The sequence below is a fragment of the Halichoerus grypus genome, chromosome 4 (assembly GCF_964656455.1).
Source record: "Halichoerus grypus chromosome 4, mHalGry1.hap1.1, whole genome shotgun sequence".
Lineage (NCBI taxonomy): Eukaryota > Metazoa > Chordata > Mammalia > Carnivora > Phocidae > Halichoerus > Halichoerus grypus.
Window position 1 is genome coordinate 33,495,883 of NC_135715.1, and position 27,389 is coordinate 33,523,271.

Below are 27,389 nucleotides of genomic sequence, written 5' to 3' on the forward strand. Positions count from 1 at the left end.
CAGCTGTTTGGTTTTGGTTGTTTGGCTCAGCTGTTTTATTCTGAGAAAAGCACAGCTGCCTTTTGATGTTGTCTGTTATTCAAGATTGTTCTTTAGGGGAGTTAAATGTATGAGAGCTCATAGAGCACTGGTGGGTTCAGTTTCCGCTCTTGCTACAGTGCGATTTCTTGGTGTCTTTCTTTACGTTTCAACATTGGCTAATGCAAGTTCCTTCCCTTGTCCCCTGCCTTTCCCTCCAGAATTCTGCTCCCAAGAGCAGCGCTGTTGGTGAAAGGATAAATTAGTACTTTTTTTTTGAAGGACAATTTTTGAGAACTAACTCAGACTTAAAATGACCTGACAAGATGATATGAAGAAATTATTAATTTTTGAAGTATGAAAAAGGTGTTGTGATTCTGTTTATTTAAAAAGGAATAATCTCTAAGTCATGCATACTGAAACAGTCACAAATGAAATTATATGATGTCTGAGGTTTGCTTTAAGATAATCAAAGGGAATTATTCCCTCCAGGGGAGAGATGACAAGGAAAAAGGTAGGAGTATAAATAAATTAAAGTTGGCTGTGAATTAATACTTGTGAAAGCTACATAAAAGGTTAAGTGAGTGTTCATTATACTGTTCTCTCTACTTGCACATTTGTTTTCAAGTTTCCATAATCAAAAGATTTTTAAAATGACCAGTTAAAACAACATAAATGCTTATATCGCACGACCCCTCCGTTCTCCATCTAAAGATCTGTCCTACAGAAACACTCATCCACATGCACACATTTAGGTAGAAAGATGTCTCCTATGACACTCTCTGACATAACCAATAATTGGAAACCATATTCTATTTTTATGACCTCCTCCCTGAACTCAGAGTTAGTTAATATAAAGGTAATGTTTAAAGAAAAAAAAAGTTGGAAGATACTGCTTGTAAGGATTCTGAATGACATCCTGAGGAGGAAATCCCACACTGAATGGAAGTCTGGCAGTTCATTGAGTGAGAGCTGCCCAACACAATGCCAAGCCCCTAAAAGGGGAGTAAATCATCTACTGGGAAATCTATGGAAAACCATGCCAACAATCCCGATGACTCAGAACAAGAGAGTGCTGACAAACACAGGGTGATGTCACCATTTCCTGCCTCAGAAAGTCTCCTGGAGGGGGAGGAGAGGCCTGTGGCAGGTAGACAAGATCAAAGGCCTGGTAACATCCCCCACTTTCCCTTTATTCTTGCTTCCCTTTTAGGTATAATCTCAAGGAATGTGCTTGTCATTCTGTTCCTACAGTGACTTGTATTATTTGGTTTGGATGAAGTTTTTTCAAGTCAGGGGACAAAGCATTCCCTTGACGCCCATACAAGCACTGGGCTCTGTTCTTACACATGGTGGCTCTGACCCTCCATGGCTCTTCCAAGGCACAGTCAGGATCTGCACTTCCCTGGATGATTGGATTAATCCACTTATCAGGGCTCACCTGCTGCTCTTGGTAGGCCCAGGCTTGCCCCCTGGAATGGACTCTTGCCCCAAAGGGAGACTAGGAAGCTCTCTAGATGAGCTGAAAGTCACCTCCATGTCTAGTTTCCCTAATTCCTTGACTCTGATGGCTGCCCTATGTGTAGAGTGGGTCTCCTGACTCTTGAGAGTATGCTATTGTGGAAAAAGAGTCAAGGAGTTGAAATCAGAACACCCAGCTCTGTCTCTTACTAGCTATGATTCCATGAGAAAAAACGGGTCAGTTAATCTTCATGGGCATTAATATAAATATAAATTAAATATAAAATTGGGTATTATAGTAATAAGCACATTACAGGATTACAGTAAGGTAGGTAACGTGTGTTAAAGGACTGAGGACAGTATCCTGTCCCAGCGGTACATGTCGATGATGTCTGACAGACCGCCTGGTTTTCAACACACTCTGGTTGTAACCACTAAACTTGCAAGACTGTGTCTAATCGCCTGAGCCCAGACTCATTTTGACCACCACTGTCCAAAAACTGGTCCCTTCTTGTTTCAACAAATCTCAGTTCTCTTGGTCAGTGCTATTGTGTTATCTTTTTCTTTCTTTCTTTCTTTTTTTTTAGAGAGGGAGGGGGGAGGGGCAAAGGGAGAGGAAGAGAGAGAATCTAAAGCAGGCCCCACGTTCAGCGCAAAGCCGGACATGGGGCTCCATCTCAAAACCCTGAGATCATGACCTGAGCTGAAATCAAGACCCAATCGCTTAACCGACTGAGCCACCCAGGCAGCCCCTATTGTTATCTTTCATTCACTGTTGCCAGTCATGGTATGATGGCTACACCTCATGGAGTACTTACAGAAATGTAGTTATGGAAATAAAGCTACTGATTTTTCAAAAAGAAAGCCAATGTCACTTTCCTTTGTGTTAGCCCTCTGTCCAGAGAAACCTGAGACAAATATGCTGAGTCCCAAGTGTTCCAGCTCTTTGATTCAGCTCCTGTTGGTGGCAGTAAGGGAATAAGCCCCTTATCAAGGTCTAGCTGTCACCAGGCCAGGATCAAATGGTTAATAACAGCTACATACAAAATTTACCCCCAGAACAATGGGTAGATCCTTTGCTTTATATCTGTGTAATTAAAGGGGCTATCCAGAGCTGTATTTTTCTAAAAATAAGGGATAAACAGCTCCAAAAATGAACTTACTTCTTTAACTTTTAAAAGAAAAAAGTCTGTAGCTTGTTAGTCCATTAACATTTTGCGTTTCAGGTCCGCCATTTTACTATTTGTTTTCTGTGTGTCCCCACTGGGTTTTGTTGTTGTTGTTGTTCCTCTCTTCCTACTTCCCTGCCTTCTTTTTATTTTTTTAATGTAATTTAAATTTTTTTTAAAGATTTATTTATTTTAGAGACAGAGAGTGTGAGTGTGCGAGCAGGGGGAGGGGCAGCAGGAGAGGGGAAGAGAGAATCCCAAGCAGACTCCCTGCTGAGCAAGGAGGCCAAGGCAGGGTCCAGTCCCAGGACCCTGAGATCATGATCTGAATCAAAATCAAGAGTCAGGCGCTCACCACTCCAGCAACCCTCAGTTTGTTTCCTGAGATTAAGAATTCCTCATATCATGGGGCGCCTGGGTGGCTCAGTTGGTTAAGCGACTGCCTTCGGCTCAGGTCATGATCCTGGAGTCCCGGGATCGAGTCCCACATCGGGCTCCCTGCTCAGCAGGGAGTCTGCTTCTCCCTCTGACCCTCCCCCCTCTCATGCTCTCTGTATCTCATTCTCTCTCTCAAATAAAAAAAAAAAAAAAAAAAAAAAAAAAAAAAAAGAATTCCTCATATCAGTGAGATCATATGATACATGTCTTTCTCTGATTGCTGGAGTGGTGGGGGGTGGGAGGGATGGGGTGGTTGGGTGATAGACATTGGGAAGGGTATGTGCTATGGTGAGTGCTGTGAATTGTGTAAGACTGTTGAATCACAGACCTGTACCTCTGAAACAAATAATACATTATATGTTAAAAAAAAAAAAAAAAGAAGAAGATAGTAGGAAGGGAAAAATGAAGGGGGGCGGAAATCGGAGGGAGAGACGAACCATGAGAGACTATGGACTCTGAGAAACAGAGGGTTCTAGAGGGGAGGGGGGTGGGGGGATGGGTTAGCCTGGTGATGGGTATTAAAGAAGGCACGTACTGAATGGAGCACTGGGTGTTATACGCAAACAATGAATCATGGAACACTACATCAAAAACTAATGATGTAATGTATGGTGATTAACATAACATAATAAAATTAAAAAAAAAAGTCAGGCGCTCAACCAACTGAGCTACCCAGGCGCCCCTCCTGTCTCCTTTTTAATTTGAAAAGAAAATTTTAGAATTCTATTTTATTTGTATATTGGCTTTTTAGCTATATCTCCTGGTATTTTCTTACTGGTTATTCTAGAGATTACAATATACATCTTCAACTTTTCATGGTCTAGAGTTACTATTATACTATTTCATGTAAAATGCAGAAACTTTGCAGCCATATGAGTCCATTTACCATGTAAATTGGCATATTTTTTTGCTTTTTGCTATATGTTACAAGCCCCACAAGACAGCGTGATCATTTTTGCTTTAAACAGTTGTAAAATTTAAATAAATTAGCAGGAAAAAATAACATTTGTAAAATATCTCTAATTTTCTCGAAGGAAAATATTCTTAGTAAATTGCCTAGATCTAAGTACTTTATACCTAACATATCATAGTATTCGGTTCTTTCTTATTATCCCCAAGTACCTGACTTTATTTTTAATTTTTAGTCTTTTAGACAGAGCTTATCTGATGCCTTTCCAGGATTATAAGCAGTTTGGAAAAACAAAACATTTAAACAAAATCTCCTCCATTTGTTTCACTTTTGGCCAAAACATTAGCATTGCCAGTATTTTACAACAATCACATTGTCAAGGCAAGAAACTTAACACATCTTTCAGCAAATAAATACCTCACATTCTGATAGGTAAGCCTTAAGGGGGAACATCTTTGATGTTCTACTGGCCCTTCCAATTTTATAATAATCTGCTCACTTGGCGAGGTATTTTTACAATGGCCAAAACAGCATTCAAGACATCCAAAGTGTCTCTCCGAGGATGCTACGGTTGTACACGTAGCCAATTAAAGCTTCTAGTTATTCTTGTGTAGAATTTATGAGATATTGTGGGGAATCAGGCTGGGGAGCTAGTATCTTCCCCAGCCCCTGTGACAAGGATGGCATGTGTAATTTGGCACCGCCATCCTCTAAGGTCTCTGGTTCTGCACCACGTCCTGTGAGTCCTGGGAAAGGTAGAACAGGGAAAGTGGCTGCAGCAGCCCCCCATTCACCCAAGGGAGTGGGAGTCCATTCAGAACCTAGAAGCAATTCCAATTCCAAGAAGCCTTGGTAACATTTCCAACAAAAGTTTCAGTTGCAAAGCCTTTTGTGTTTGACAGAAAATTATTATGGTGGTTTTAGAAAGGGTTTTGTTTGGTGTGTGTCATTTTTAGGAGATAGGAGGAAAAACTTTCTCTGGAGAATAAAGAAATGATCATCTTCTAGCCCAGGAACGCACATGGGTCTTAGTCGTAGTCATCCTCAGACAGGTGTTCTAAGGTTAGGACGAGATAGCCTGCCCCCTTCACTCCTGACAGCGTTAGAAAATAAAACAGAGACAGATAAAATACAGCCCCCCAAGAATTTAGAATATTGTCATGGTTTAGTTGTTGTGAAGGTCATTTCTTTATTTTAAAACTTAAAGTCTGAACAGTGTTTTTAAATAAACGTTTTAAATAAAAGGCGATTTTTTTTTTTTTGCTATAAAATCGAGCACACTTTTCTTTAAAAGTGAAGTTCCATACCCTCACCACAGAGAACGTTAGCAGTGTTTATTGTCATGCTTTCATTTAGATGTCTCTGCAGGTAGATATAAAACAAGATACTCATCGAATTCACAGTGGTACGGTGGTGATTAATCATTGATTATTTTCAGAGTTGTGACTTCTTAGGCAAAATTTTCTATGTAAACACAGTGTATTATTCTCTTTGCTCATTTTAGGGTCAAAGAGGAATAAATATACCCTCATAAGTTTTTATCTTTGTATCTGTCAAGCAGCTAAGTAATTGAGGTACTAACAAGGTAAGTCCATTTACATCCAAAAGATTTCAAAAGTGGCCTTGAGTCCTATTATGTGGATCCCAGTATATCCATTATTTCAGTCGAGCAATATTGCCAAATACTGCAATTTATCATGTTCAAACTTTAAAATGCTCTTATACTGATTCAAGACATTTCCTACTCTAACATAGTACAATAACTCTTTAATAATTTCTGGCGAGAATTCATGACCAGTGTTTATATTTTTTACTCAGATTTAGATCACCCTAATTTTTTTAGTCTAAATACTTGAAACTTCTATATTTAGAAGTATTTTTACAGATTCCTTTATTTAGTCAATACACATTTAATGATTATTTACCATATGCCAATCCTTGTGTGGAAAATTCAGAATCATAGGGAAAAATTATTTTTCTGAGCCTTTTTTTTCAAGATCAACATCTTCCTTTTCATCTCTGTGCTGTATAAACATTAGACCCCAATATTAGTGCCTCAGTGCAGACTGCTTTGAACCATTGTGTATAATAGAGAACCTTCAAATATTACTCTAAGTCCTTCTAAACTACACTTCTTCAGTTTTCTTTTGTACTGTATGCTGAACTTCATGTTAGAAACTGAGCCTCCTTTCATGAAAACTACCAAAGGTGGGCTTGATGCTAGGGGACATAGAGTAAACCATTCAAAATTATCCAGCAGTTTCCAAAGGAACCATGGGGTATGCATTTAATTCTTTCTTAGAAGTTCATTGTCCCCCTTTCCCTCCTCTTTCTCCTCTGCTCCTGTTTATTTTGATCAAAATTATACACAAGTATTGTCCTAAACGTTCACTACTTCTACATGTATTTTTTATGAAAAAGCAATAATCCCACCTTCCTTCCTTCCACCATTCCCCCATCCTTAGAGGCATCCACATTCAACCATTTTAGCTGATCTGCAATGTTTACTTCCCTATTTCTACATAACAGGTGTGCACCTGCCATCTCAGCCGGACAACTTTTGGTTTTACGTGGAATTAATAATTGTGTGTGTGCAGTAAGTTTTTGGTTGGTTGCCTATACACAGATGTCTAATTAAAATCCCAAATCTGCACCAGTTCTTCTACAAACTTCTTCTGTAGAAGAGACAGATTGTAACTACTTCAGGCTTTGTGGCTCACATACATTTTCTATTACATATTTTTTTCCCAACCCTTTAAAAATGTAAAAAACCCCTTTATAGCTCACAGGCAGGAAAAAAACAATCCAACCTGAGGTTGGATTTGGACTTCAGGCTGTAGTTTGCCACCCCATGGCCTAAATCTCCTTGAAAGACATTCAGGTGTATCTGATATTCTATTTAGTTCCATAATCTTGGAGATTCTTCAGAAACTTTCTCACTTGTTCTAATCTGGCTGGTTGCCCTGTCTGTCTAGTACACAGCTGGGATCCTTTGCTCTCACCTCATCCTGAGGGTTCTCTTCCCCTCTCGTCTGTGCAGGATCCCATTCCCATTACCCCATGTCTCTCTTTCTTGGTTTACTCCCTCATTTTGGTGAAGAGTCTTTGAATGATAAAAAAGTAAAATTTTTGAGACCTTACATATCAAAAAAAGTCTTATTTTTTTTTTAAGATTTATTTATTTTAGAGAGAGAAAGCAGGAGTAGGAGGGACAGAGGGTGAGGGAGAGAGAAGTTCAAGCAGACTCCACGCTGAGTGAGGAGCCCCATGGGGGGCTTGATCTCGTGACACTGAGATCATGACCTGAGCCGAAACCAAGAGTTGGATGCTTAACCAACCGTGTCACCCAGGCGCCCCCAAATAATGTCTTATTCTTTCCTCACACTTGATAGTGCAGCTGGGTATAAAATCCTAAACTAAAAATAATTTCTGGGGGCGCCTGGCTGGCTCAGTCAGTGGAGCATGCAGCTCTTGATCTCAGGGTTGTGAGTTCGAGCCCCATGTTGGGGGCAGAGATGACTTAAAAAAAATAAAACCTTAAAAAAAAATTTATCTTCAGAATTCTAAAGGCATGTCTCCACTGCCTTCCAGAGTCCAGTGTCACTGATACAAAGTCTGAAGCAATTCAGTTTCCTTTATATATGACTTTTTTCCCTCTCTTTGGGAATTTCAGGAACTTCTTTTGGTCCCAGGGTTTGAAGTTTCATACTGATGTAGATCTATTTACACTGGTGTTAGGGCATCTCAAAAGCCTTTCACTCCTGAAATTCATGTCCTTTAGTTGCAAGGAATTTACTTGAATTATTCTCTTAATTTCTATTCCTATCTCCTTTTTTCTATTCCTTCTGGAACTTCTGTTTAGACAATAAGGCTCTTAGATTTGAACTCTAATTTACTGGTCTTCTTTTACATCTCTCTGTTCAAATTTGTTTCTCTCCTTCCTGCTCTCATATGTCCCATTTTAATTTTTTGTCCTCTGCATGTTATTTAGAACATCCTGTTTCATAATTCTAATATCTTCTATCTCTGAGGCTATTAACACTAGCTCTTTTTAATATTTCACCCACCTTACATTGAGTCTTGTTTCTCCAAGTTGCTCTTCTCTGTTTTATCTCCATCTTTCCTATTAGATGGTTTCCTTAGATATCTGGTAATTCTTGGTTGTCTGCAAATATTTAATAGTGAGGGACCAAAGACTGGAAGCTCTGAGCATTTGTGTGAAGCTCATCATCTGTGGGTTTCTTTGAGTGATCTGACTGAGCCATGTTATTGGAGAACTTGGGATTTTCAGTATATTTTGATCTTTCTTCCTGGGCTGGTCCATTCTGAAGACTTTATCCTGCCTGGAGAATAAAGGCCCTATCTCCATCATCCTGGGAACCAAACGGGGAGGAGAAGAGGAACAGGTTCCAGCAACCAATATGCACATTCATTCAACTCTCCCTTTTTCTGTTTGTCATTCCTGCCCTCAGCTGGGCCTGTTGTCTACTAATTTAGAGACTCTCTGTCTTTACTTTCTCCAGTGAATAACCAAATAACCTGCATTCTTCTGTTGGGGTGGAGACTAACTGGTTATTCCCAATTCACAGTGTATGTTACAGTGGAGGTGTATGGGGAGAGACCAAGGAATTAACAGCTTCTTAGACAAGTTTTTAACAATTGTATTTTAGCTTCATTTCCAAGAGTACTCAATACTATGAATTCATGAGATCTTTTGCGATTTTTATGGGGGTTAGAATTGAGTTAGTTTCTGGTTTTCTCCACTACTTTAAGATTTCATTTTGGGGTGCCTGGGTAGCACAGTTGGTTAGACGTCTGACTTGGTTTCAGCTCAGGTCGTGATCTCAGGGATATGAGATCAAGCCCTGTGTCGGGCTCCTTGTGCTCAGCAAGGAGTCTGCTTAAGATGCTCTCTCCCTCTGCCCACTGCCCTAAAATAAATAAATAAATCTTAAAATAAAAAAAAAAAATTTAGCTTTTTCAGTTCTGCTCAGCTTGTTGCCTCTTCTATCTAGCTCTTTCCAGCTCCCTCAGGTTTGTGTTTCTATTTTCCTGTTCTTCTCATAAAGTTTGCCTTGGAGGAAAAAGGCCCTTTATTTTAGTGGGGTTTTAAGAGGCTGCAAAATGAGATGCATGTATCTACCATTTTTACTCAAGGTCTATATGAACTTCTTAGTTTCCTATTCAATTCTTTACATATATATCATCATTTAAATATCATCAGTGGCCAAATAGCATTAAGCTTTTACTTTCAATTCAAGAATATAACCATTTCCATGACCCCAAATGCTTTCATGAGGTGATACACACTGAGAGGAATAGATAACGAATGCTGGTTTACAAGAATATAACAAACTCTTCCTATCACAGATAGCTCTCATGTAATTTATTATGCTTTTTATCCCTTGTCACTGTTAAAATGAGTATCACACAATTGCCAGGTTTTGTCACCTATAACTCTGGTATGAATAACAAAAAATTAAATTTAAAAGTCTCCTATTGATTAGTTTCACACTGCAGTGAAGAATATAACCAAGGAAGGAATTTGGTCAACTTCAAAGTAGAGACCAGACTTAGTAATGGAGAATAAAGCCCCTCTTTGTTATGTTATGGCCCATGAGTTAATCCAAAGAGCTCTGGTGGGCTTAGCTGAAGATAGGAAAAGGAATCTAGCTAGATTTTGAAGAACATTTTTATGTAGGCAGGCCGGGTCATGCTTATCTAAGGATTCTCTAATTGGATGCCGTGAAGTGATGCACTTTACACAAACCGCAACACAGGAATGAAATGACAAAATGAAGCAAAACCAAACAAGCTAACTTGGGGTTAGGGGTGGGGAGAATAAAAACTAACAGAAGACATTTAAAACTCAGAGCATTACTAACTTGAAATCCAATTACCTAATTGCATTCTAGTCAATCGGAACCTGATGCATTACTCAATTTTGGTCTAGTTGGGGTAGGTTGTTTACCAAGAGATTGGTCAGAATATGTTTGAAACCAGGCATTCATGTAATGGACATGCTGATGATCAGCAATTAAATTACCTGTAGCTTTGAAAAGTGTGTTAAACATAGTTGTGTACAATAACTCTCCCTTGAAAACTCACTACTGTTAAAAAAAACTCACAAGGCATTACCTGTTTGCTCACAGTATAATCAGTTTCAGTCACATACCTTATCAAAAATCCAACACCCAACACTCTATCAATAGTACAACATGAAGAGGAAATTTGGCAAACATTACATTGATTCAATTACTCCAGGCTTAAGACAACTCACACAGCACCATAAAGTTATTTTTTGACATCTGACTTATCAATCAATAAAAGCAGGAAGACAAAGGCAATCCAGGAGTGGCATTTCTTCCAAAGATTTGACAATCTGAGGAAGAAAAACATATGATAGAAGTCGGAAAATAATTCAAATGCTGAAGTACCATAATATTTCCAAATAAAAAAACAAGTTCCAGTGAGTGTGGCTAATAAAGACAGAGGGTCTGAACTGAGCTTTGGCAGACAAGGACTTGGAACAGGTAGCTGGCCTGAGAGGAGAAAGGGCAGCCTACAAAAGGAAAAAAAAAAAAAAAAGAGTTCAGAGAGGTAAAGAGAACTGGAAACAGCCATCCTCTGTGTTAAGAAGCTAAATACAATTAAGTGCTGGGAGCCAAAGCAAGACTAGTTTCTACTTACAAGAAAGCTTCTGCATTCATACAATTATCAATTACAACTTAATACTGATACAGCTCTGATTTGTTACTAGACATAGGGAGTTGTCTTTGCTTTAAGAAGCCTGCAGCCTTACAATCTCAATTTCTAGAAATAAAATTAAGCCAAAGAAATTATGTTTTCCCTCATGAAAGAATGAGAAGCTCCGGCTAGAGAATGAATTGTGCAGTGTTCTTGAGCTGGGTATTACTTGAATGACAGGGAAGAATGAGTCAAATGATGAGAAGCTGAATAAACCGATGTTGCCAAATCATGTAACTACAATTTTCACTTTAGCTCCTACATCAGGGATTTTCCCATTTATTGAACATATGTAATAGTGACTCAGATTTTCCTTCAGTTTTCTTAAAAATAAATGTTTTATTCCAGTTTTATAGCATTACTGCAAAGATAATACAGAATTCCCCTATTAACATCTTCCATTAGTATGATACATTTTGTCATAATGAACCAATGTTATTGATACATTAAATTCTGTACTTTCAGATTTCCTCAGTTTTTGCCTAATGTCCTTTTTCTGTTTCAGAATCCCAGTTAGTTGACATTATAGTCATGTCTTTTCAGGCTTCTTTTGGCTGTGAGTTTCTCACATTTTCTTGGTTTTCAAGATCTTGACAGTTTTGAGTATTGGTGTTTTGTAGAATGTCCCTCAACTGGGCCTTGTCTGGACTGGACTGAGGTTACGTGTTTCCAAGAGGAAGGAAGACGGCGGAGGCAAAGTTCCGTCTCGTCACATTATGTACAACCATGACTTGTCACTGCTGACGTGGACCTTGACCACCTGGCTGAGGCTGTTGGGTGGGGTCGGCGGCTTCTGCACTACACTTTCCCTCCCCCCTTGGCCATACTGCCTTCTGTGTAACATGCACTTCAAGGAGTGGGGAGTTATGTTCTACCTCTCAGGGTAAAGTGTCTGCAAAAACTGGAATTCTGCGCATTTGTCTCCTCTCTTATTTACTCAGTTATTTCAGTATGGCCTCATGGCTGTTTTATACTCTGGGTTGTAATTCATTCCTACTTTATTTTTATTTTTTTTTTATTTTTTAAGATTTTATTTATTTGACAGACAGAGAGAGACACAGCGAGAGAGGGAACACAAGCAGGGGGAGTGGGAGAGGGAGAAGCAGGCTTCCTGCCGAGCAGGGAGCCCAATGTGGGACTCAATCCCGGGACGCTGGGATCAAGACCTGAGCCGAAGGCAGACGCTTAACGACTGAGCCACTCAGGCGCCCTTCATTCCTTTTTATTGTTGCCTTGACATACCTGCCATCATTGTGGGATTTGAATGACTTCCTTACTTCCTGGTGCTGTCAAATGCTCCAGGCTTATTTTGTCCACTTCTTAACCCAGTCCTAGAATCAGCCATTTCTCTAAGGAGCCCCATCCTTTTTACTGGAAAATGGTATTAAAAACCAACCCCTAGGTGTGCTTGTTGCTACTGCATTAAACTTTGTGATTTTTTTTCCTTGGTTGAAAGCCCAATTCGTTTTATTTACCTCAGACAATAAAACTAGCATATGCAGGGACCTGGGTGGCTCAGTCAGTTGAGCGTCTGCATTCTGCCTTCTGCTCAGGTCTGGGCTTCCTGCTCAGCCGGCAAGTCTGCTTCTCTATCTCCCTCTGCCCCTCCCCTTGCTCCTTCTCTCTCTCTCAAACAAATAAAAAATAAAGTTAAAAAAAAAACTAGCATATGCAAGTTACCTCTACGGTCTTGAAAAGGTTAATGCAATGTGTGTCTGTGTAGTGACCAGGAAAAAAAAAAAAAATCAACGTTCATGAATTATGTGTGTGTATCTCCCTTCATACTTGTAATCGTGTTTCTTAAAACCCCTTTTTTTGTTTTAAACAAAGGTAGCTTTGGTTCAATGTGGGAATTGTTTTTTTATTAACTGCCCTGATAAGACAGACCCTTTTAAATAGTTTTGGGAATGGAATTTTTCTGTTTTTGCTATTGTGGGTGAAGAAGGAAGGCAAAACATGAATCTTTTAGGCACTTTTTATTTTCCAAAAAAAATTGTCGTTAATATATAAACATCTCATTCTCTCAAAAAATTCTACAACTATACAGCTGTTTGCTCCATTATTTGCATAGGAAATGACCACAATACAAAAATAAGAGGGGAAAAGAAGCAAAACAGCAACCAATTTATGCTTTGTATGTAGGCATGTTTCCACGTATAAACATTTTGAAGCCTTACAAAATATTTACACCGTTTGTCATCTATTTACACGTTTTAAGAGCAACTTTTCTAACAAACAAAACTATAATTTATCAAGTTATGAAAATTTTCTAAAAAAACTTACTATATTACCACAAAATAAATAAAGATAAACAATATTTTAAAAACAAACTTAAATTTTCATTTTCAATTAAGACCCCTTTTGGCATTTTGCTTATTTATTCTGCCCTTTGGTTAACAGCATCGGCGTCACATTACTATTACATTGCATATACGTAGCGCTTGCTTCCTTATGCTTTCAACATGTCATTTATAATTAAAGGCAGACACTGAGTCAGTATTAACAATGATTAACTAAACTGCACTGTAATTTAGGTAAAATTACTGTGTCTCACTGTATATTACATGCAAAATCCATATAAATTGTCGTTCAACCAACAGTACTGCACGAGCAAACATTTCGGTATCTGAAAACTGCATCATAAATTCAACACTGCCACGTGAGAGCTCAAGTTGTCCTTTTTTAAAATGATACTGTTTAGCTTATTGTTAGCGGTTTAACTTTTATGTATGGTATCTTTAAGCTCTTGAGTTCACAATTCATATAAAACGTCTTTCATATTTAAAACAATCCTATTTTAATCAGTGCATGGAATCTGCTTTTTAAGTTTCATTTGAATGATGATTTCTTCCTCCTAAAGAAATGAATTTGGTGAGGTTTGAAGAGGTATTTTACCACAAATTCTAACTGTAAATGTATTCACGGTTATTTTCAAACAGAATTATTTATGATTTTCCCCCGAAAGAATCTTAGAAAACTTGTAATAAACCTATAAAGCTGATCTGCGTATTTACAAAATTTTGAATAGCAAATATAGGCAACTCATATAAAAACAAACAAAAAAACACATTTGTTCAATGGCTATTTGTGAATTGCCAGGTACACTGCGCACCTCTAAGGAATTATCTAATATTGAAAAAAAAAAAAAAACCTACTCCATGTCAAGTAAAATCTTGACATACAATCCAGCCTTCTTCCTGTGCCTGCCAACTGACTTGTTTACTAAACACTGTCACGTTAAATGATGGTGCTTAGGTAGAAACACTGCAAACACACCCTGCACCCCCACCCCCCTACCCACACTGAGATGTGGCTGCCTGTCAGGAGATGAAATCTGCTTGAGTAAAGCCATATACATTACAGCAAGCATTCCAGATTCTCAAAAGGACCAAACACTTTGGTATTCATACAATGTATTCCCTGTTTTCTCAAATATACAAAATATACATTTCCAGTTTTTTGTTTTTTGTTTTTTTTTATATATATAGGTTAAGTTTGTAGTTGAAAACTTTGCCATTGCCGAAGGAACTGCAGGTGGTCAGTGTGAATTGCATAGGCACGGCAGGCCGCGGCGGGGCTCTCAGTTCTGGTGCCTCTTCATGTGCAGGGCCAGGTGGTCGGAGCGGGAGAAGCTGCGGTTGCACACCCCGCACTGGAATGGCTTGGCCCCGGTGTGCTTCCGGTAGTGGCGGGTCAGCTCGTCCGAGCGCGCGAACCTCCAGTCACAGCCCTCCCAGGTGCACTTGTACGGCTTCTCACCTGTGACAACGGACCAAGAGGAGGTGAGGGGGCCTGCTTGCAAGACAAATGTCGCAGACACTGCCTGTCTTAAAAAAAAAATCATGGTCCAAGAGAAGGTTGGTTCATAAATTCCATTAGGACCTACATTTCCTCAAAGAATCGAGTGAAGAGTCACTGTTTCATAGGTAGTATTCGACCTAATTACAGAAAGCAGAAAATATCTGGAGTCCTTCTCAAGAGCGGGAAAATGGCGATTTCAAATGTGCAAGATGAATGGGTGCGTATTTCTATGTACTGTTCCTGAACATGTGAACCCAGGAAATGACTAGATGAGCTCTGGGGGCTCTATCACTGCGGTGGGAATACAACTTCTACACCAACAAACCCAAATTAAACCAGTACGGGACTAATGGCTGTCAGACGGCCGAGGGAGGGAAAACCTGCTCACATCACTAATGCGCCCAACTGAATGTACCATGATCAAACCGGTCCTGTTTTCTAGATTAGCCAGACTACCCTTCACATAAACGAGTTAGCTCGTTTGAACACAGGGCCTCCAAAAGGGATTAAGGGGCACTCACTCTTCGAAATTCACTCTAGCACACACACATTCACATCTTCCCATTTTTCAGTGAGATTAAAGCAAAACAAAGCTAGAAAAATATTAAAGTTGGTGTTGAAGCTTTATGCATTTGGTATTTAATAAATTCCTCACCCAGATCAGAAAGTCTGATACCACTAACTTTAGTGAAGAATCATGAAACAACCGTAGTACTCCTGCCAGGCACTGTCCTGAGTGCTCATGACACCGCAATGGTCAACAAAACAAAAATGCGGGGCCTTATGGAGCTTACACGCATTATACCTTAAGTGCCTAATCATTCAATCTCCCTATTCTTTCACAGCGCCTTTTCACTTTAGAATAAATTGACATTTAGGCCACAATCCCACTGCAATTTGTATTATTCTTAATGTTGTCTGAAGTTTGCTAGTTGCTAATCTTTCAAATCCACATAATATTGATAATGCAGTCTTAACTCCTTAATTAGCCCTAGCCCTATTTAACTGAGATCAGGTATTCCCCTAAATAAATTCAAAACCTGAGGATATTTCACTGAGCATTAACTAGTAAGTTCCTATATTTATGCTTCATTATGTTAGAATTTTCTATGAATTTGTTAGTTTGAAAGTTTGTGAGATAAATTTGCTTATTAAAGTACTACTGTTGGCTTACTGCTCAGTTTTATATGGATACCTTTTAAAACTCTGAATTGTCAAACTCCTCAATTCCTTAAAACGTGTTTTCTTGTGAAAAAGAAGAGCCTCCAAGTCACTTTGAACACTCTACTTAGTACCAAAATGAAACCCAACCACCTTTCTGTCTGATTTAGCAGCATCATATTCAGGAAGTTGTAATATTACTCAACTAAGTCCAAATTTTAAAACACACTGTCCACTGTCCACATCAACTGAGATTTCTATAGCTTGTAGTTAATTTTTGCTGTCCTGATAACTACTCTTACTCTTAAACAAAATCCCATAGAAGGGCCAGAATGGCTCTTTGAAATTTGTACCTATTATCTCCTAGGAGATTTTTCTTTCAACTTTTATGGTATGCATCCCCAAACCTCCTTTCCTCTCTCCTCTCCTCTGGCTCTGAACCAAGACAGAAATTCTTTTTTTTATAAATTTCCATTTTAAAAATATATTGTTTCAATTTTCTTCTCATTATGAATTCTAAGAATTTAAGCTAACACAAATATTTTAAGTAACATAAACCTTTTCTCTCAATTTATATTCACATATATTTAATACTAGGAGTAAATCTAGCTCTCAATCTTGTAAATGTAAATCAAAGAGAAAAAATTAACTTTTTGCCCAAGCATTTGTTTTTGTTCCTCATGAAAAATAAATCGCAAAAACAAACATGTTGGTTAAATACTTCACTGTCAATTAATGGAAAGAGAAAGCTATTTCTGATGTCTGAGGCAAGGAAAAAAATTCCTACAGTGCTCCAATTATAAAAGAAATCATTCTAGTCTTTTGCATTTAATAATTAAATAGCAAGAGAACTGAATTTTCAGAGTTTATTTAAGAAACAAGGGACACTAGACTCTTTTTGTTCACTATTTTTATTGGCTATGAAGCAATAAACTGCACCGTATTTTTTTAAAAGTTTACTTTACTGATTGGTTGAAAAACGGTAGCCATTAAAGTTCCTAAAACATTTGGGGTTTTGCTCTCAATTTATGCACATCTATAGATTATTCAGCCAAGAATACTAGCAGTGTCTGGGACGTTAAGTTATGGGGCCAAGTCTTTACTATAAAAGCAAGGACAACTATTCCCCACTTGGAGCAGTTTCTATGGGATTTGTTCAAGTGTCAACACCGCTCAAGTAAAACATCATAGAGGAAGCTGGTACCCAATTTCTGGCCAAATAGTAGATTTGAGCCTTTCTTCCTAAGCCAGAAACACTATGCACAGTACTTCTGGGAAACCAAACTGACTTCCTTTAAGTTATTTCAACAGGACAGAGCTTTCAAAAGTTTAATTGGATTTTTACAGAATCTCTTTCCAATACCACCAATTTAAAATATTTAGTTAAGCTCTTTCAACATCAACTGTATTTTTAAGTTCTCATGCTGTTAATGTGAAACTTTCCAAAGGCTAAAAGAAAAAAAGTGACAAGTTTGAACAGCATGGAAAACAAGCTTCAACTTTATCTCAAAAAAAGTATGTATTTTCTTATTCTACTTTAAAATTAACTAGGAGTATTCTGCTAGGAATCCCTTATCTTTTTAAAAATTGTTCAAGTTAAACATACACACTATCAGTACTGATAAAGCCAATTAAAGTATTTCATAAAAACGTGAAGCAAAAGCATTACCAGTAAGAGGAGGGAGCAGGCACGAACATTCGTTGAGTACCAACTCCAGAACCAGGTACTTCTCATTATTTCACTTAATCCTCACAGTAACTCCATGAGTTAGAAGTGAAGCAATGAGCTCCAGATTAAGAATCTGGGCCTGCCACTTTTCCTTAGTGTCCTACTTACGTCCTCCATTAGCACTCATTCACTCTATATGAACGATTTAAGGAACACATATTGTTCAAATTTAAAGATTCTAAAGCCACTTGAGAAGGTCAGTTATGGAATAGCTTAATGGACTCAGAGCAGGCCTTAAACTGCAGACAGTGGGAAGCACAGGGCATGCCTGAGCCGGCCTTCAGTGGATCCAGGCCCCGTAGGGTCCTGAAAACATGTTCTAACAATCCCCAAATGTCCCCTAATGATTGTTTCCCTTTACCCCAGGCTAAATGAATTTCAGGAGGTTAGGAGAACATGTTTACAACGTATTTGAAAATCTGAAAATTTTTTTTTCCTCTGATAAACAGGTAAAAAATGACTTCTGAACCTACCACAACAGAATGGGAGGTTTCTCTGCTCTGCTGAACATATTCAATAGACTCATACCAAGGCCTTTCCCTAGAATGTTCCACATAAGATTCTTCTAACAAAAGAAAACTATCATAGATGGAAATATTTCTCAGAATAGCTGTTTTAGGTAACTTTCTAAAAGTTTATTACAGCAAATTTGTACATTTGATCTCCTGCCTGTTAACTAAAAGGTAATTCAATTATATCTAATACAGACTAAAAACCATCATGAATTAAAACCAATGTTTAGTAAACGAGAGTGTAATCTGCACTGAATGACTTGAAAAACAACTAAGACTTAATTTTCTCCTTTAAAAAAAAAAGTCACTAGCCTCAAAGAACTTAAAATCCATTTCCCATTCTGAAAAAACAAAACAATGCAAACAATTAAAGTGGAATAAATTATTTCAATAGTTGGTATTTCTTAGAATTTAAGTCCTCACAGCTCAAATCAGCTCTTATTTCAGAAGGAAAATGTTTTTATGTAATTTAATGATAGACTTTTTTCCATCAGTAGAGACTTAGGGAATTTAGTCTGAAACAGTCTCTATGTATTATAATAAAAGGTCAAAAAAAAGGGAAACAATCACAAGATTAAAGTTTAAATATCTTAAAAAAGGTAAGGTAGGATGATTTGGGCTCCTTATTTTTATATATCTATGCCAGTAAATTTTCCATTTAAAAAATCTTTTTATTAAAGTCATCTTATTATTAAAGCACATCTCCTATACTTGGAACAGAAGGGTAGGCAGTTTATTTCAAAGATAGTATTTATTTGTATTTGCAAAATGCAACTAATATTAGTACCCTCTTTCAAGAAACTGATTGATTAAAAGGGTATATTAAAATTAAGAAATTCCTTCTTTCTCCCTGCCAATTTGTGGTCAGTTCATAGGCTTATCCCTTTCTTTGAAATTCGATTCACCTTAACACTTCCAGAAACAGTCCAGGAGAGATTATTCTACTTCTCTGTATCCCCAGCACCACTTATATTTGTTTTGAATGACTGGTTTGCACTTGGACATACTTTGCTGTAAGAGGGTTCAAACAGCTGTGTTTTGCCTCCTTAACTAGCTTTGGAAGTTCCTCAAGGACAGAGACTATCTTCTATTCCAGCTGCAATGCCACACTTCTCATAATGCATCTTTGGATGTTTGGCCCAAGTCTGACTAATTCTGATATTTTCATTAATGAAAAGAAGGGAAGGGATAAGAGACAGGAGAGCATCTGCTGGAGTTACCAGATTTGTCTCTTTTTCCCCCCACTTGCAGCAGGGCTCTGCCTGGTTCTATTCTGCCTAGGACCACTGAGCATAATCTCACTAAATATGTGTTCAGGTGAGAACCATGCTTTTAGGACATGCTCAGAATCCACTTAGCAAGGAACCCATTTATTATCCTATCCATCATATAAAGTTGTACAAAGATAAACAAACTCTATGTAAACAAGTTTTCCCTTACAGAATTGGACTAGAATTGATGAAAACCAAGGAGTTCCGAAGCTCCTACTGCTGGTTTCAAACACCAAAGGGACTTATGGGGCCACAGAACAGTGACCTGATAAATCCAAAGGAGGACAGGTGGGGACACGCAGTCGGGGGTTACATTTGCAGTCTCCTCCCTGTCTCCTCCCTGAGTGAATCTCTAGGCTCCTAAGTTTCTGTCACTTCCTCGCTCATTAATGGTGTTAATGAAATACCAATTCTTGAGTCTCGTGACAAAAAGAGGACACTAGGATTCACTGTATTGTAATAAGAACCTAAACTGATTTTTTTTTTTAAACCGGTCAAAGATTTTACCTTTCCTTTTTAACCAAAATAGAGAAATTCTGTGTTTTAACTTTTCTAGCACTGAATGACTAGATAATCTTTCCTCTAACTTGCACTTACTGTGGTTACCTTGACAAGATTTCTCCCAACTCTTAAAAGGTTTGCATTTATAAAGGAGTCAAAAAGAAATATTCTGCTGCCTATTTTTTACTGGAAGTTACCTAAGGTGCACTTCTAAAACAGTAACTCCCCCTAATCAGAGTTAAAGATCCCTGAATATAAATAATACAGGTCGACAGAACAGGAACACTGCTACAGAGATACTTCTACTGAAGTAGGACATCACTTTGTTTCTAATCTTCCACCAGAAAACAATGTAAGTCATCAAGCAAACAGCTACTACATTCTATAGAACTAAAAATACCTGCCAAAGTAAAAATCTTGGGTGATTATTACATCAAAAAAAGGCACATTACAGTCTACCTTCACAGCTGATTATTTATATCTGAGCTTCAGCAATTCCATTTAATCTGCTTATGAACTACCTTCTCCCACTTGGGAGAAAAAAAACAGAAGGGAAGAAAAAGATTCTCTGGATTCTCCACAAGATCAGTCAAAATGTTTGCTTAATCAAATTATACTTCTTAACCTTCGATAAGCTTTATCGTCTCAAAGCAATGTTTAATCAATTTCCTATGTAAATGTTTTTCAGATGAAAGTCCTAGAAGCAAAGTTTAATTTTCCCAGTGAGTCATTAAAAAGAAATTGTTTCTAAGCTTTCAAGCTCATAAATACCTTTCCAGGGGTCTGAACGAGCAAGTCTCTTAAGCCACTACTTTTCTTACATAAGCTTGAAATTGTCAATATAGAGAATAAATTTCAAAGCTGCAAATAAAAATAACTAGTTAATTATCTGTATAGTATATATAGTATAAGCTAAATGTGATACTTTTTCCTGCATGTTTTCAAATACAGACTCAAAAAATACACTGGATACTAAGTAATGTCATCCTGCACAACTTTTCCACCTCTACCAGTAACACAGCTTACCAAGTTACCCAGCAATGCACTGACCTCTAGATCCAAACTGTATGATCTCCACTAAGGCCATCTATTTACCTACCTATCTAGAGAGGAAAAGAGACTTATGCTGATTTTTGCTGTAAATAATTTTCCAAGGAACTGAAATTGTTTGAAGACTTTCCCTCCCTTCCACAATTCCACAAAAAAAGGAATAACTCGTGTTCTGAACATTTTGAATGTTTCTTTTAGTGGCAAAGTACCATGAATGAAAATCTCGATTGTCAACACTGTCAATACTTTTAGGTGCAAATCTATACCTAATACCATTAAGTAGATTAAGAGTAGAACAAAGAACTAGATAAGAAAATCATACATAAGGTGTTTAGTACCTAAACTGAAACTAAAATCATCTCGAGCAGAGATTATACATTTTAAAGTACACATAGTAACAGCTTAATATAAATGTCATTAGGAAATGAAGTGTTCTAACATAAGCAATTAAGACAGAATATGGGAATTTACCCCCTTAAAACTAGGCTTGGCCTAAAAATCTTTCCAAAACTTACTGTGGAGTTTTTTCTTAATTAAACAAAGCATCGCAAACAGCTCACTGTAAAATGCAGCACTAACAGTATAGTGCCTCCCTGAATCCATTTTGTGTTCCTATGTTATTGTAGGTTTCCATTTTCTTTTGTGGGGGTGTTTCCAATTGTCCTTTCCTTGTCAACCCTTGGCAAGTCGTTCTGCGATTTAGTGCCCACGTAACGGCCTGTGCATACGGTCTCGGTCTAAGGGATACTTGAGCCAAGTATGTGTGCTGCTCAAAGACCTTCTCTGTACAATTGCTCATTTTCTGCCCTGTTCCAGGTAGCTAAGACTGATAAATGATCTAAAAATGTTTCCACACCCTAATTTCCCAACCACTTTCGGGTATTCTTTAGGGTTAAGTACATATCTCACACATGTGACTAAAACCACTAAGATTTTAAACACCTGTACTGAGTTCACTAGTTTTCAGAACTTTTTCTTTGGAAAGTACTTTTTACTAAACCATAAATACCATCTTCAAAGGAATTTCCAAACTCAAAGTAAAAGCAGTATTTCATAGGCACACCAAGAAACCAGTAGCAGTAGTAAGAAAAATTTTCAATTTCTTGCAAATTTTTCTTTGTATATACAGCCTTAATCTTTTTTCCTACTGTATTTTACTTTTGGCCTCAAGCCCGTGTTTAGAATTACTTTAAATCTTCAATAAGAAATTAAAGACAGCAAAGTGTATGAGCAGAAACAACTATCCTGCTGGTTGCAGATTATTCTACTAGATTATGAATCAGTTTAACAATCACATGTTGATTTTTAAGGGCCAGTGATTCTTTTCCTTAAAGGTGCTCAGGAGCAACTTTTACATGATGGCAATGGGTATAGTCCCTTATATACATCAAAAGGCATACACAAATTTCAGTAGAATGTTTGCATTTACATGCTTTTTTTAAAAGTACAATATACCAGTTGACACTGCATAATGATTTCTAACCAGAGGCATGATATGTATATACACACACATTACAAATAACACAAACACCCACACGCCCATATAAGGGGTACCTCTACAGACCTATAAATATGTATCATGTATATAGACATGTTTGTAAGTTAAATATAACCATTTCCTAAAATACAGGAAAAGTACATTTCAGGTATTTTGTGTGACCATACAAAGACAGAACTTTGTACTACTTGTATATTCTTTTATGAATAAAGAAATCGAGTGTATGAACTTAGAAAAATGCTTAGAAGAATGCTATGGGACTTCTGGTTCAAGAAACTGGTATCTTCTACTTTCATCCTGAATTTTTTGAAAAAGATCTTGTTTTGGAAAGACCGTTCCTTTACGTTCAATTTGCAAGTCAAGAAGTACTTACTGTCTAAAAATCCAGAATAAGCAATTAAATAGAATTCAGATGTAGTTTTAATTGCTTAAATCATTTTTAAAACATAAGGTAACTTGACATTTTAAAGCAATTACAATTATATTCCATGGAAATGCTAGGGTGGCTTTTCACATTCTGCCTGCAAGATGGCAATCACTTAAAAAGTAATTTTTGTATCAAATACAAGATCTATCCCATATAGATTTAAAAAAAAAAAATCTCCTAATAAATTGTGTAGGGTGGGGGCGGGATGGAGGGCACAGTAGGGAACATGTATACAAAACAAACGAAACAGCTATTAAATAAGAGAAGTTATTTAGAAATACCTGGGCCTTAAAGGGAAAAAGAGGAAAAACAAAAACAAGGATTTTCTGGCTTCAGATACATTCATTAAAAAACAAGCAGGGGAGGATGCAATGAGAGAGCCCAGGTAATTTTAAAAGACATTGTCTAGAAACTAGAAATGAGGAGAAAACAACCTCAATGCTCTATGATTACCCAAGAACGGGTTTAGCCAGATGAACAAGTCAGCTACAAACCCTCCCCAAGGCATTTGAGAGACTATCAAACAAAACTTTATTAAACTGGATTACATGGTCTCATTCATTAGATGTCGATGGCCACACATTTATGATCAGGTGAAAAAGTTGATGCATGGAACCCAAACTAGGCCTGGGTCTTCTTTTTAGTTTGATTTTATTAGTACGATCATTGTTAAGACAACCCGCTATTAAATTTCTTTGCCAGCAGGTCAAGTTCCAGAATCCCAGCTACAAGCATTCAGAGCACTAACCCCTGACAGGGGTTGCAAGGCCATTCAGATATGCTCTGACTACATCCCTGCAATAAGCAGTTGATTACAGTGTGATATGCAATTGCACTCTTTTTATTAGGAGACTTTAACCTCATGAAAAACATGTTCCCTCCTTCCTATCTCCCATTTCAAGGACTTTCAAAGAAGAAAAAACAATCATTCAAATGTTTCAAGTTTATTTCTATTCCCATTAGTCAAAATTCAGGTAAAAAGCCATTTTCAATGTTTCCCTCCCTCAGAGAATATTTATTCTATAAATGGCTATTTTACTATTTCTATATGGAATGTTTTCATGGCCATCATTTACTTTAGACTGAGTTTATTATATACTTAATGGTTGTTTAACTATAAATATAATTTCTACTTTGAGCTGCTTATGTAGGATCTTGCCTTTCATATAAATCACTTTGTCTATATCTTAAAAACTTCAGGCCAAAACAACCCATTCATTTCATTGATAAATACTTGAGCTGTCTTTTCTTTAAAAGCAATTTCTCAGAAAGTCCTGGAATCTACCATTGACGCCAATGCTATTTAGATTTTAATAAGTAGTGTTTATCACTGAGATATCAAGTAATACTTTCTTACAAGCATACAAAATGTCTGCAGCCATATTCCTCCTAGTGTTCTATCTCAGCACTGACCTTTGTTCAAAGGCTTTTACTTTTTAATGCAGCAGTTAGAGATAACTACTTCATTTATCAAAACTCAATTTCCATAGTAACATCTAGCCCGGGGAGATTCAAGTCCTCACACTAATCCAACAACCCATTCAAAGGAACCGTTGAATACTTTGGTTTCCATAGCAATGATGGAATAAAACATTTTGCTAGGTCATTGCTTTTATTAGCAAACTTATTCTTTGAACTTTAGGTAAGGCTGAATTTACTGAGAGAAAAAAACCACACAATCATTTCATATAAGTTCTTTCCTTTAGGGCTGGCCTTTTAAGAAAATCACAGATTGTAACCATCTATATATATTTGAAAATATTTTGGGTCTTTTTGGAAGCTTTTTATAATGCATGCCATGTAGTTTTGTCCTAAAATGGTTTCTAATATACAGTTTTAAAATTAAAAAAAGCATTCAAAAGTGGATGTATAGAGTTGACAAGATAAATATAAAATTAAAGTGACTCCATGTAAAGGCACATTCTAAACAAGGACTAAATATAAACTGGAATAAAGATAAAGTCTTAAATACCTCAAATCTGGGCTGGCACAGGGTATAGAGTAACTTTTAAACCAGGACCCCATCTTTGCCTGATTTTAATAGTCTGCAATTTCGGCCCTACCTTTCATCAGCCACAGAAAACATGCTGAACAGAGATTTTAGGTTAAAGGTGAAATTAAAGATGATGTATTAAGCAGTTATGCTTTACATGCTAAATGGAAAAGTTTTAGCATTTAATATACCTTACAGAAGCCAACTATTTGTTATGGAAGAAAGAAAATGAGTTACATTTTTTTTTCCTTCAAGATAGGAATACCAGTGCCATTAAAGTTTTAAAATACATTAGTAAACATTGTTGTTTACATTTTTGGGTAATTCATTCTACGTGAGGTGACAGGGAAAGGCCTTGGTAAGGGAACATCAGCCTTCCTGGAACCAGACTTTTTCGTTGAACTGAATTTTGAGCCAAGCCAGTGCTGAAAAGGTAGGCCATTAAAAAATAAAGGTTGACAGAAGAAAGAAGAGATCAAACACGTGTTGGCCTTTAAAAGGATGAATACCACTTACACTATTTACACAACTCACAGAATTAACAAGAAAATTACATACCAGTATGAGTCCTCAGGTGAGCTTTTAAATGAGAAGACTTTGTATAAACTTTTGTGCAGCCTGAAATAAAGGAGAGGAAGAACAGCTTGTCATTTTGGAGATCCTTTTGAAATCTTTACATTTGATGATTCAGTGTTTAAAATCTGGCTTTAAAGAAGAAATCTCTCATGCTAGATATTTGAAGCGTCAGTTTTAAAGAGTGCTCCCCTGTTAACTTATTAAAGGTATAAGGTGATTTACTTTATCTACCACTTTAGCAGAAAAAGCAGATAATCAAGCAAGCTACAAATGGGAAATGTGCGTTTATATTACAGTAGGTGCTTTATACTAGTAACATATACTTCAGTGATTTAAAAACTTTTAATGGCTCTAGAGCTGACAGTGTTAAACCATTATCCAAGATGACTGCAATTTTCTGTACTACTACATTTGTTTTTTCATTTGGTGTTATCATGCTGTATCATGTACCATAGTCAATAAATTATACCCTGTATTAATCATAAACTAGCTTATGCCAGTAGATAAAGTCATCACCATCATCAATTCAGATTTTGAGCCACATCTCATTTCAAGAATGAGCATATGCTCATATGCTATCAGAACTATCCTTAATTCTATTCTGTACAGAGTCTTGTAATAATCTACCATCATGAGAGCAGCTTACTCAATCCCCACTTCATTACCACACCTTATTCTCCCTACCTTACCCTCTTTTTTCAGGGCACTTAATTTAGAATTAAAAACCCCAATTTAGACGTTAAACAAAGTAACTCTGGCGTAACTCAGAATTCTAATTTTTAGAATTAGCAGCACACAGAAAACATTCCTTTCTAATCAATATTAAAAATAAAGAAGTCCAAAGTAACTTTTCTCCAGAATATTCTAGCCATTTTTTTTTATACATAAAACCAGCAATAGACAAAGTTACATTCCAGGGTACAGTACAGAGACTGAGATATGAAAAGAACAAAGTAGGTGGTTTTTTCATTGTCAAGTATTACTTTCCTACGTAAATTTAAAACCCGAGATTTAAAAAGGCATGCATACACACACACACACACACACACACTTCAACCGGGTTAAATCACGTACCAGGGTAATCGCAGTAGTGGATGCGACGTTTCTCCAAATCAGGGTTACTCCTTCTATTGTATCTGACAGGTTGGATGCTTTGCGAATTAACTGGCAGGGTGGCAGGTAAATTTGGATTGTGAATTGCCAGTTTAGAAGCAATTGTAGCAGCATAGGATGGAGGTGGGGTCAAATTCTGGAGCATCTCTGCTTGTCTATCTGGACTTCCCGGCTCTGAGCTTGGTGGTGACGGGGGAAAGTAAGTGGCCTGCTGTGGCAGAAACTGACTTGGTATTGTGTATGTGCAAGGGGGCATGCCCTGGAACTGTTTCATTGCAGTCTGCGGAACGGCAGAGGTGTGTGTGTTAAGGCCGGCCATGGCAGCTGACATAGAAACATTAAGAGTGTCCATTACTGCTGTCTGGTTTGTAGAACTGGGCATATCTAGATCCGGTGTATTCAGTAGCTGGTACAGGTGGCCCTGCTGGGGAGGGACAGAAAGATGAAGATCTGGTGTAGGAAGTTCTTGTTTGATGAAAATATTGTTCACCTCTGGAGCTGCGGTCTGGTGGGAGCTGAATATACTGGTGAACTCAGGGAGGGCCTGGGTCGGGGCCGGAGGAGGGGCAGTCGTTTCACTCTGGTGGCTGAAAATGGTAACAGGTTCTGTCTTGATGTGTGTTACGCACGGTCTCTGGGATTTGTAGAGGCCAGTTCTCAGGTGAGTGATGTCAGGGAGGAAGACGTTCATGTTGATACTGTAAGGTAACCCTTCACTGTCAGTGAAGAACTGGTCTACGACTGAGGCACTGTCTCGTCTATACTTTTTATGCTCTGGAATTATGGAAACTGGAGGAAGCTGAGGTGTCAGATACTTCTCCATTTCACATCTTGTCTAAAAAAAGAAGAGATACAAACATGCATAATCCACCCATTTCATCATCTGAGTAAGGACAAACTTACTAAAAATTCCCAACAATACCTGTGAAAAGTACTAGGGCGAACTCCTTCTAAGTGTCGCTTCTAAACATATCAAGTTTGTCAATTGTGTAAGTAATAACTGGTTTACCAAAC

General features: G+C 37.5%; 1 protein-coding gene across 4 annotated transcripts in view; it reads right to left on the bottom strand.

Annotated features, from left to right (window-relative positions):
* The window catches only part of KLF5 (KLF transcription factor 5), a 147,278-nt gene that overhangs the window by 117,016 nt on the left and 2,873 nt on the right, over window positions 1-27,389 (bottom strand). For 3 of the 4 annotated variants that reach the window (XM_078070263.1, XM_078070262.1, XM_078070264.1), the window contains exons 2-3: window positions 26,337-27,210; window positions 25,245-25,304 (exon numbers count right to left, since the gene is read on the bottom strand). In XM_078070263.1, the coding sequence (XP_077926389.1) occupies window positions 25,245-25,304; window positions 26,337-27,210 (934 nt within the window). Of the gene's footprint in view, window positions 1-11,740; window positions 14,503-25,244; window positions 25,305-26,336; window positions 27,211-27,389 lie in introns of those variants that run through there. The other variant, XM_036073104.2, reaches the window with a different exon arrangement.